The 12,257-nt window shown below is 36.2% G+C and overlaps 1 protein-coding gene across 1 annotated transcript; it reads right to left on the bottom strand.

Moving 5' to 3' along the window:
- Positions 1-7,668: 7,668 nt before the first annotated feature.
- On the bottom strand, positions 7,669-9,884 carry LOC122014737 (protein LIFEGUARD 2-like). The gene is made up of 4 exons (XM_042571136.1): positions 9,484-9,884; positions 9,249-9,362; positions 8,084-8,241; positions 7,669-7,990 (listed from the first exon to the last, which is right to left on the bottom strand). Exons 1-4 carry the CDS (start codon positions 9,734-9,736, stop codon positions 7,784-7,786), a joined length of 732 nt encoding a protein of 243 aa, XP_042427070.1. The 5' UTR covers positions 9,737-9,884; the 3' UTR covers positions 7,669-7,783.
- Between the last annotated feature and the right edge of the window lie 2,373 nt (positions 9,885-12,257).

Genomic DNA, 12,257 nt, shown 5'->3' with positions numbered 1-12,257 from the left:
TTCTAATTCTCTTTAAATTATATCTTCCACATTATAATAAAAATTAAAATTAAATTTCTTTTTTAATTTATTTTGGCCGGCCCTACTAGCTTGGGTTCAAGCTAGGGCCGACCACCCAATAATATACCTAGGCCCGGCCCTAGCTTGGTTCCCAAGCTAGCTTGGCCGACCCCTTATTGGTGGGTATAGAAGGTGGGTATAGGTGGGTATAGAACTCTATAAATAAGAGGCTACGATAGGGACCGAGAGGAGGAATTGGTTTTGGTCTCCCGATAAAATTAAGCATCCCGTGTTCGCCCCGAACACACAACTTAATTTTATCAATGATAATTCATTCCACTAGAGAACTATCATTGAACTACCGCACCAATCCCAAATTACATTTTTGGGCTCCTTCTTATTATGAGTGTGTTAGTCTCCCTGTGTTTAAGATATCGAATGTCCACTAATTAAGTGAGTTACTGACAACTCATTTAATTAATATCTAAGTCCAAGAGTAGTACCACTCAACCTTATTGTCATGTCGGACTAAGTCCACCTGCAAGGTTTAACATGACAATCTTTATGAGCTCCTCTTGAGGACATTATCAACCTAGTATCTCTAGGACACGCTTTCCTTCTATAATCAACAACACACACTATAAGTAATATCATTTCCCAACTTATCGGGTTTATTGATTCAACGAACTAAATCTCACCCATTGATAAATTAAAGAAATAAATATCAAATATATGTGCTTGTTATTATATTAGGATTAAGAGCACACACTTCCATAATAACTGAGGTCTTTGTTCCTTTATAAAGTCAGTATAAAAGAAACGACCTCAAATGGTCCTACTCAATACACTCTGAGTGTACTAGTGTAATTATATAGTCAAGATAAACTAATACCTAATTACACTACGACCTTCTAATGGTTTGTTCCTTTTCCATTTTGGTCGTGAGCTACTGTTTATAATTTATAAGGTACTGATAACATCATCTTCTGTATGTGACACCACATACTATGTTATCTACAATATAAATTAAATGAACAACTACAAACAAATGTAGACAATTAGACCAAATGTGATTCTTTATTCATAATAAATGTTTACAAAGCTTAGGCTTTCAGTATACATTCCAACAATTACTAATGGAGGCAGTGGGTCAATTTGGACCAGGATTCAAGCCTCCAACTCAATATCAACTTAGGGAGCCACTATTGAAAGCCGAAGTTGAAAGAACAAAACAATTGCTGAAGAAACATGAAGAAGAATGGGCAAAGAATGGATGCTCGATCATGACAGATGCATGGAGTGATAGAAAAAGAAGAAGCATCTTAAATTTGTGTGTTAATTGCAAGGAAGGTACTACATTTTTAGAGTCTAAGGAGTCTTCAGAGGAGGCGCATACAACTGAACTTATTTTTGAGTATGTTGACAAGTGTGTTGAACAAGTAGGAGCTCAGAATATTGTTCAGATTGTTACAGACAATGCCACCAACAATATGGCTGCAGCTAAATTGATGAGAGGAAAACGACCCGGAATCTTTTGGAGTTCATGTGCAACTCACACTATTAATCTCATGCTTGAAAGTATTGGCAAACTTCCACGATATAAAAAGGTGATTGAGCAATCCAAGGCTTTTACCATTTTCATCTATGCTCACCATAAGACTTTATCATTGATGAGAAGTTTCACGAAGAAGAGAGACATAGTCCGACCAGGAGTTACCAGGTTTGCATCAAATTTCCTCACATTGCAAAGTTTGATTGAAAAAAAAGCTAGTTTAAGGGCCATGTTTATAAGTGATATGTGGGAGAAATGTAAATGGTCAAAAACAAACAAAGGAAAATTGGCCTACTCTATAGTGATGAGCATGAGTTTTTGGAATTGTGTGACACTTTGTTTGAAAATATTTGCTCCTTTGGTAAGAGTTCTTCGATTGGTAGATGGAGATAGAAAGCCATCGATGGGGTTTCTATATGGGGAGCTTCTTCAAGCTAAAGAAGATATCAAGGTGGCTCTGAATAACGTGGAATCAAATTATCAGTCTATCATAGTCATTATTGAGTCAAAAATGAAGGATAAACTTGATACATCATTGTATACCACTGTATTTTTGTTGAATCCTTATTTTTACTACAAAGATAGTTCTATTGCTCTTTATGAGGAGGTTGCGATGGGGATTTTTGAATGCATGGGAACTTTGCATGCCAATGAGTTAGATCTACAAGATACAATTATTAACAAGGAATTTTCAAAATATAGAAATAAGACTGGGTTATTTGGAAAAACATTGGTAGCAAAAGCATGTGAAAAAAATGATGATACATTTGATCCATGTGCATGGTGGAGTACATACGGTGCTCACACACCTAACTTGCTAAGGGTGGCATTGAGGATACTTTCATTAACTACAAGTTCATCTGGGTGTGAAAGAAATTGGAGTACATTTGAAGGAGTAATTTTTAAACTTTCAGCCTACTCTTTAATTAAATTAGTTATAATTTTTAACGTCTATACTCTATATTCAGGTACTAACTATAGTATTTACTTTCTCTGTTTTTTTTTAGATTCACACAAAGAAAAGAAATAGGTTGGATGCCAACAGGTTGAACAATCTAGTATTTGTCCAATTTAATGCTAGATTGTTGAACAAACAAAAAAGAGAAAAAGAAAGAAATGTTGATGTCCTTCTTGCAAAAGATGCTTCAAATGCACAAGGTTGGATTGTGGACGGTGGAGAAGATGATGAAGTTGAACTAGGTTCCGGGCTCACTTGGCAAATGGTTGATGAAGCAAGTGGAGCAGATGAAAATCTACAACCCCGAAGAAGTTCTAGAGTGAGAGAACTTCATGAAGATGATTTTAAATCCGAAGAAGAAGACGAGGATCACAATAATGATATTGAGTTTGTGTCCGATGAAGAACAAGTTATTGAAAATTATGGAGAAGAAGCGGAATAAATATGAGTCTATGAGATATTATTAGTTGTGTAATTTTGAACTCATTTTGTTAAGACATGATTTATGTTATTTAACAATTATATTTTTCTTAGTGGTTACTAGTTCACAATGCATTGTAATCTTGAATTGAATTATTGCTACTATTTTTCAATGTTCTACTATTTACTATATGATTATGATAACTTACTGCATGTTCTATTGTTTAACTGTTTCTTTTACTCATATTTACTAAGCCTAGTATATTTCCTTTGCACAAAACTATTAGTTTCCTTTTATAGTTTTTCATTTTTTGGTATTGGAAAGTATGTATTTATTTCAGCATATATAGTTAGATCTTCATTGCTATGAAATTGTTTAAGACAACATTTAGAGTTGCATATGACATTGTCCATAGTCCACATGAAACAAGGGATACCGAGGAATCCGCCTAGCGGCGCCTAGCCTCCGCCTAGGCGGCCTAGGCGCTAGGCGCTGGTCTGCCGCCCGACTAGCGCCTAGCGAATTTTAGAACCTTGTTGGCCGCAAAGAAAATATCAAGATGAGTCATACGGAGATGTTGTAAGCACCCAACCACTTGTTGGAACTTAGTCGCATCAAAAAACGAAGACCCATCATGTAAAGTAAGACGAGAGGCTGCAGCAATAGGAGTGGAGACTAACTTTAAGTCAAGCATGTTGTGTTTGGAGAGAAGATTAATGACATACTTTTGCTAAGGCAAGAGAAGACCATTTGAGGTTGGGTGAATCTCAACACCGTAGAAGAGGGAAAGAGCCCCAAGATTTTTAATCGCAAATTTTGCATGAAGTTTATATACTATTACGTCAACCGAAGAAGCATCACTCCCTGTAATGATTAGATCATCAATATATATAAGGAAATAGATAAAAGTACCAGCTTAAAAATAAATAAATAAGGAGGTGTCAGCCTGAGATACGACAAAGCTAAGAGAGACCAAGAAAGCGTGAAGCTCCAGATACTGTTGATGCAGGAAGCATCCGACGATCAAACCTATGTTTTGATTATGTCAAAGGGTTCAAAGTTAAGGTGTTTTATTATCTGATATGTGTGAATGAGATTGTAGAAAAATCCTAGCTGCGGTTAGGCAGGTGGAAAACCCTAGGGGGTGCTAATCCTAGGTCCTAGGGGATGGTAACCCTAGGTGGAAAGTCTTGACGGGTCGAAACTTCGGGCAAAAATCCTAGGGGGCGGTAACCCTAGGTGGAAATCCTGGTGTCGCGAACCAGGTGGAAGTCTGGACGGGTCATGGACCGGACGCCCAACATGAAGACTGGAAGCATCGGACGCTGAGCAAAAGTCCAGTCGGTTTGGAGGACCGGACTGGCATCAGGTATGCTCTCCTGAGTGGAGTAGGTGAGGATGCGTTCCCTCGAAGAGGGAATAGTAGGCGTCGGTTCGACCTAGGATTTTCGGTCGGAAATCCGAAGTCAGAACCGGACAGCCCTGAGACTGTCAAATACTTCTTTTATTGGATTTATATGTGTGCTAACTTTGTCTTGCAGGGTATATGGTTGTTTTGTAGACTAACACATCTTGCAGGGACGAAAGAGACACTTTTGTCTCGGATGAACAGTACGCGAGGCGCTCTCCATGGAGCTTGGAGGCGCCTTGGGTGCAAGGCAGAAGCTGGCTACGTAGAGGAGCTGGAGGCGCCTCCATGGAGCTTGGAGGCGCCCTGGACTGCTGGTTGAAGGCGCCTTCAGTGGATGATGAAGGCGCCCTCAAGCAGATAAACAACGGGCTGCGAAGGTTTATCGACAGCGCAAAATCGGGGATAACGTTTGGTTTGAGACGCCTCCATGAGGGATTGGAGGTGCCCTCAACAGCTTATTTAAGGCTTCTTCGAACAGCAGCTTAGAACATCAATTGACAAGCAATCCTTCTGCAACAAGCTGCTAAAGAGACGTTCCGATTAAGCTATGACAAGTCCCCAACAACCTAGAGCTGCAATTTTACGATTTCTTGTTGTCGATATAAGTTTCCTCTGCATTTAATTGTAATCATTTATTGTACTGAATTTGCGATATTATAGTTGTTGCCCACCGAAAGCGATCAACGATCGTGGCCCTTGGAGTATGAGTCGTTCAAGCCTCCGAACCAAGTAAATACTTGGCGTCCCTTGTGTGTGCGTTTTCTTATTCCGCTTCTTTACTCATTACGATTTTCGATTACGAAAAGTGAAAGCCACGAGCGCTATTCACCCCCCCCCCCCCCCCCCCCCGTCTAGCATGTCTCGATCCAACAGATACCAGGCGCGCGGAGCCTACTTCAGGCCATAAAGCGCCTTATACAAATAACACACATGATCCGGAAACTCAGCACTGCGCATACCAGAAGGTTACACCATATAAACCTCCTCTTCAAGACGACCATTAAGAAATGCATTGTTGACATCAAGTTGGCGAAGACACTATCCCCAATTCACAACCAGACTAAGAACAATGCGCATTGTTATTGGATTAATAATAAGGCTGAATGTATCATAAAAGTCAACACCAGGACGCTAATGAAAATCCTTGGCAACAAGGCGAGCCTTATACCAATCAATTGAGCCATCAGAATTATGCTTAATGTGAAATACCCACCTGTAACCCATAAGATTTTGGTCAGGCAAAAGCGGGACAAGAGTCCAAGTTTGATTACGTCGAAGAGTATTATATTCTTCGTACATGGACTACACCCAATTTGGATTTTTCAGTGCTTACGTGACAAAGGAGGGTTCACAGGATTGTGGAAGGCTGGTATGAAGAAGATACTTTGGATTGAGTTTGTAGATGGTATTTTTGGAACGAGTTTGCATGGGATGTTAGTTTTGAGAAACGAGAGCGGGATAGAGAGTCGGTGGGCTAGACGGTCAGTCGGCACCAATGACCCAATTATAAGAGGCAGTGATGGCTGCGGCTATGACAGCAGTGAAGAAGTCAGTTGCGGGTCAGGTTTTTCTTTAGCACCCTTATTTTTTAGTGCAGTAAATATAACAAGGTGCAATTGTTAAAACAAAATGTGCAGCGTGACAGTGTAAGACAAATGAATCGAATTATAGTTTAAAGATCTCTGTTTTAATTTCCTTAGTTTTTTTCAATCAAATTAGAGGTGCCATAGATTAATTCACGAAAAGATGCTCCATATCTTATTTCTCTAATTATACCCCAAATTGAGTTTTTTTAATGAAAAGATAATTTTAAAAACAGTTTGCAGCAAGATTTAATTACTCAAACTATATTTTTCAACACTTGAAAAGTTTAAACTGATAAACTTAAGATGTAGTCAAATATGACATAGGTTTGTAATTTTATAATGCAGCTGATTTGTTTAAGCTTGAAAGGATCTACTTGAGATGCAATTAAATATGACATAAATTTGTAATTTATATAATGCAGCTGATTTATATATTAATTTATGCTATGAAAATTACAGAGAGCATAGAATGTGCCAAATGAGTTAAGCAAAAACAATGTAGTAGAATTACATCTTATAGATTATTCGGTTGTCTAGATCAACAAAGATAAAAATATAGAAACAATACAAAGTACTTGAAACACTGAAGAGGACATACAAGAACTTTGACGTGTACGACCCCACATATTAATTATTTTGCTCCAATAATTTATTATAATTATACCTTCCTACCTCATGAGCCAATAATCATCAGCAATCATCTTGTAGTTTGTGTTGAAAGGCTTAGCATGGCTTGCAGGTAACTTCATGGTGCCTTTGGTCGGGAAGACTGCTGGTTTAGTTGTCTAACACTTTGTCGTGCAGCATGGAGTTGAAGAACGACCTCAAGAATAGTTGTCTAACACTTTATCGTGCAGCATGGAGTTGAAGAACGACCTCAAGAAACTGTAGGATTCTTTCACCAAGTCTAAACTGATCATTAGCATCATTTAGAAAAAAATATTAAAAAGAAAAAGAAAACTTTAATAGCGATCGTTAAATTCAAACGGTATGTTGAATAGCCATGTGTAAAAGTAAATTATATATAAAAAAATACGAAGTTACTTGCTAAGTTCAGTACAAACTCCATGACGATATCGTTGCTGTTTCCTTGTTCCTTGGAAAATGGAGAGGGAAGAAATATGAAAATGGAGAAGTTGGGAAAGAATACGGTCTTGACCCTGATGCAACTTGCAGGTCAGGTTTTTCTTTAGCACCCTTATTTTTTAGTGCAGTAAATATAACAAGGTGTAATTGTTGAAACAAGATGTGTAACGTGACAGTGTACAAGACCAATGAATCGAATTATAGTTTAAAGATCTCTGTTTTAATTTCCTTAGTTTTTTCAATCAAATTAGAGGTGTCATAGATTAATTCACGAAAAGATGCTCCATATCTTATTTCTCTAATTATACCCCAAATTGAGTTTTTTTAAATGAAAAAATAATTTAAAAAACAGTTTGTAGAGAGATTTAATTACTCGAACTATATTTTTCAACACTTGAAAAGTTTAAACTGATAAACTTAAGATGCAGTAAAATATGACAGGTTTGTAATTTTATAATGCAGCTGATTTGTTTAAGCTTGAAAGGATCAACTTGAGATGCAATTAAATATGACATAAATTTGTAATTTATATAATGCAGCTGATTTATATATTAATTTATGCTATGAAAATTACAGAGAGCATAGAATATGCCAAATGAGTTAAGCAAAAACAATGTAGTAGAATTACATCTTATAGATTATTCGGTTGTCTAGATCAACAAAGATAAAAATATAGAAACAATACAAAGTACTTGAAACACTGAAGAGGACATACAAGAACAAAAAAAAAAAACAGAGAAAATATATCAAGTTACATTGCTAATAATTTTCAACTATCAGCAGCCCTGAACAAAGTGAGTAACGAAAGGAACAAATTCACAGTATCAAGATACAGTGAAACGGAAGCCCAGACATATTGATCATAAGTGAATCGTTTGATCAAATTGTCAGTGTCGTATATGATGTAGCCAGAAAACACCAATGCTCCCAGTCCACCGTATATCATCTTAGACAGTTTTCCAAGTGGAAATAGAATCTGGATATAAAGATGCGATGCGCCATGAGCTATTGAAGCATTATTCATTAAGCTAAATAGAAAAGCTAAAAAATAAGGTTTGGGATGGATGACCTGAATGAGAGCAAAACCCAGTAAAACCAAGCCGGCAGAAAAAAGAAACGGGCCAAGAAAGTTGAAATCATGGCCCCTCTTAGCAGCCCAGAATGTGTACAGAGTGAGACTAACCACCACTACTGCTGTGAGAATAGCAGCTTCCAAAATCACTTTTCCTGTTTGAAAGAGTATATGGCTCAGTCTCAAATCAAGTATTCTTCGATGAGGAATGGAAAAAAAAATACTAATGAAGTTTTGTATTCCTCTAAACAAAGATATGGTGGATTCTAGAAAGCTGGACAAGGCTAAAAAAAATATAATGAATTAATCAGCAAAGTTTCAAGCTGTAGGGTCTACTAACACATGCTAATGTTCCTCTGTGTTTCCTTCTAACAACTATCCACAGAGCAATATATGCATACTAAAAGTGCAAGAAAGAGTCAACTTTAAGCTGAAACTAGGCGTCAATGCATATATATTCAAGAGAGGGTTCCAACTCATAATCCAGAATGGCAAATATGTTGTGGTATATTAAAATACAAGTTTGGAATAGCACAGGACCTTCAGATATGCCCAGAATTTGGTCATGAAAAGGAAGACTTAGGGAGAAAGAGATTAACTCCAATCAAAATACTATCCACCAAGTTACGTGAATATCTCTTTTTCTAAACTTTGCTTATAAACGAAGTCACTCGGTGTGCAAGCAGCTCCAAGTGGGCAGTTTGAACAATCTCTTCAAACAAATTTAACAACTCTGAAATTTCAACTCCAACTGCAAGTGATAAAGATACAGCTAGAGAGGAAGAGCCAAAGAAAATTATGATTTTTTGTTTAAAAAGAAAGAAAGAAACATTCTTACTGTCAAATTCAGTCATTTTAATATTAATGCAACAAAATATATATAAGAAAGATCATCATTGCCATGGAAGGTGATTGACAATGAAACTAGTAACTACCCATGATTATCATGAAGTAGCTTCAATCTTTATTTTGTCATCTTTTACCCTCAAAGAAGTAGTTCCAGTATAAAGAATTGTCAATGATACAACGATCGGAATGTTATGTAATTCATATATCCCAAAAAAAGGAAAACACCAAATGTGCCCAAATCATGTATTTTGATTTATCAGAGAGTCCAATATTAATCTCTTGCAAATTGCAATAGTAAGAGACAAGAAGATACCGCTTGTGAATGCACAACTCATCCCAACGGCAAAGCTCATCGACACAGTAAACAATCCAAGAAGAAGAAGATTGACAGGGTGCCGTTCTCGAAACGCATACAGAGGGCATAAAACTGCAGTATACAACAACCCAAAATGCAAAACTCAATTAAAAAAAAAAGCAAACAAACAACAAAAAGGATCTTTAACCAAAAAAAGAATGGAAGGAAATTAAGGAAGAGGATAAGTCCGTACTGATAAACGGAAGGATCAAGAGGAAGATGTAGAGCACCCGACCGGCAATAGAGGAGACGAATAAGTGGGGGATGGGTTTAACCAAGACGACCACGGCGGCGATGGCGACCGTCAGCGCCAACTGGAGGGTGAGGATGGAGTAAATCTTCCTGATGAACGCCCATCGGAGCGCCGGGCTCTCAGCCATGTTGGGGTAGAGCGCGCTCGGCCCGCCGGCCTCCAAATCCACGCCTTTCGCATACTCGGGCGACATCGAGGTCGAATTCGCTTGAGATAAAGCGGAAACCGAAGAAAAACCTCGAGATTTGACGCTAGGATTTCCGAACTCCGATGGAAAGGGAGATATCGAAGAAAGAAGCAGATAATTACTCCAACGGCCGGGGGCCTGAATTGAAAGAAGAAGAAGAAGTGAGCGTCTGTTTGAAGGAGGTGTGGGAAGGGTAAATAAAGGGAACTAATTTTTGTCTTGTTTGTGAAGGAGTTGAGGGGAGGGAACTAAAAATAGCTCCCTTTCTTCTTTTGGATCAACGCGGCTTTCCATTAAAATTTTAAAAGGTAAAAAACAACTCATGTAAAACCATACGGGCATTTCAAAAAACCTACTGAGATTAAAAGTTCGGCCAAGTGTTTACCTGTTTGACGTCGAATGGTTCGACGGCCAAGAACTTCCCGATTAATAATCCGACGGTTTCAAGTCCAAGCGATAGTCTGGGTTGAGATGTAGGAGGGAAGGAAACGCAAGAAACTTTACTTTTCTGTTCGACGGAGTCATTGTTTGTCCGACCGTGTCGTCGTTGACGTGACTAGATAGAATTGTACGGGAATTAATTAATAATAATTAATGAAAAAATAAATAAATGAGCATTTTTTTCTTAAACATATTTATTTAAGTTAAAAATATGTCAAAATATTTTACTAATTACTAGTGTGATCACGAACACACGTTGCGTGTGTAATATAATAATATATAAATTATTTGGATCTTTAAAAATTTGAATTATTTGGATTTTCTAATGTCACCCTTATAAACTACTATAACAAGCTTCTCTATGTAAAAAATTATTTTAATTTAATATCATACTTGTCTTGGTAAAAAAAAATTAAGAAAAGTATATTTTTTAACATCATCGGGCTAAAATATTTATAAAAACTTCTTTGATCATAATATTATCAATTCTAATATATAGAACTAAAGATAACTATATTTTTTTATATAAAAAATCAGAAAAAATTAATGATGAGAAAAATTCATAATAATATGCTGTAGCTGAGTATCAAACTCTAAATCACTGATTGTTTCTCTTGTGGGTTTAGGGTTTAGGATTTAGGGTTTAGGGTTAAGAATAATTGTTAGTATGAATAGAAAAAATGATATTAACATAAATATATTTTAAACTTCACCAAAGTTAGTTAGTAAAGGGAGAAGATTTTTAATAAAATAGTAAGATATAAAGGAAAATAGATTACTAGTAACTTATAGTTAATCGATAAGTGATTAAAAATTAAAAAAGATTTTTTTTTCTAAGACATAAATCTTAGGAGTGCAAATGAGCAAATGAATTAAACTGAGCTTGAATTTAGAACGGCTCTAGCATGAGAAAATTAAAAAGGCTCCATTCGAGTTCGAGTGAGTTTATGAATTTGAGTTTGAGCTCAACTCAAAACAGTAAATTTAAATGAAAAAACAAAATACACAACTTAGATTGGAATTTTTAATCTCGGGCAAATTGAATAAAACATTTTAATCATAAACAAGTCCTCAATTTATTATTTAATTTTAAAATAATATTTATTTTAAATATTAGAATATTGAATTAGTCGGATTAAACTTAACGAGTCATCGAATTAGTATTAAATGGACTCAAACAAATTTAACGACTCTGAAATATTTATTCCAGAATTTGAATTGGAAAATCGTTAAAAAAAAAATACAGTTTGATAAATAGAATTTTAGGTTTAATTTCTGTTTCATCCTCGGTAGTTTTTTATTGTTTGTGAATAACAAAAAATACTGACGACTTGAGTCATAACCCTCAAGGCAGGCCATTAAACCATTTTATTCCCGGATGATAGTCTTTCCAACGTCTGTAACAACAATAGCAGTCAATTTATACCATGGCATTAAAGATGGTAACATATTGATTGAAATGAGTTTGGAATACTAAGGAGGTTGTAAATATTTTAAAATAATTTTTGTAAAACATGCTAATTAATTTTACATAGAATTATTATATTTGTGGATATCTCATTAAACTAAAATCTTATAATGTTGTGGTAACACTGCATCGCAGCATACAATACAAGATGAAACTTTAGCAATTTACTAGCATGAGGCCTCCAAACCCCCACGCCTTTCGCATACTTGGGCCTAGGGGTAATCATGGATCGGGTTGGTTCGGTTATTAGGGTAAAAAATTATCCGGCCCTACTAGATCAGATAATGTAAAATCGGGACCTACATCCGACCCTATATTCGGCGGTTCTTATGTTTCAGATATCCGACGGGTTATCAGTTATTTGGATATCCGACCCTATATCCAATGAAATATAAAATATAAATATAAATATAACAAAAAAAATAAAAATTTTTAAAATGATAATAGACATTACTCATTACACATTATAGCAGCTAATCGGAAATAACTATTATAACGTATAGCAGCTTATCGGCAATAGTTGCTACAACGTGTAACAACTTATCAACATTAGTTGCTACAAGTAGGGGTGATCAGATCGGGTTGGTTCGGTTATTGGAATAAAAAACTATCCGGCCC

Source organism: Zingiber officinale, chromosome 1A (genome assembly GCF_018446385.1).
Source record: "Zingiber officinale cultivar Zhangliang chromosome 1A, Zo_v1.1, whole genome shotgun sequence".
Taxonomy (NCBI): Eukaryota; Viridiplantae; Streptophyta; class Magnoliopsida; order Zingiberales; family Zingiberaceae; genus Zingiber; species Zingiber officinale.
This window is presented reverse-complemented; position numbering and strand designations above follow the sequence as displayed.

Excerpts from the sequence above, each read along its gene's own strand:
- LOC122014737 (XM_042571136.1), bottom strand. The coding sequence starts at position 9,736 with ATGTCGCCCGAGTATGCGAAAGGCGTGGATTTGGAGGCCGGCGGGCCG. Across the intron at positions 9,363-9,483 it reads CTTGATCCTTCCGTTTATCA|TTTTATGCCCTCTGTATGCG; the intron begins GTACGGACTTAT and ends TGTATACTGCAG. Across the intron at positions 8,242-9,248 it reads GAGTTGTGCATTCACAAGCG|GAAAAGTGATTTTGGAAGCT; the intron begins GTATCTTCTTGT and ends TCTTTCAAACAG.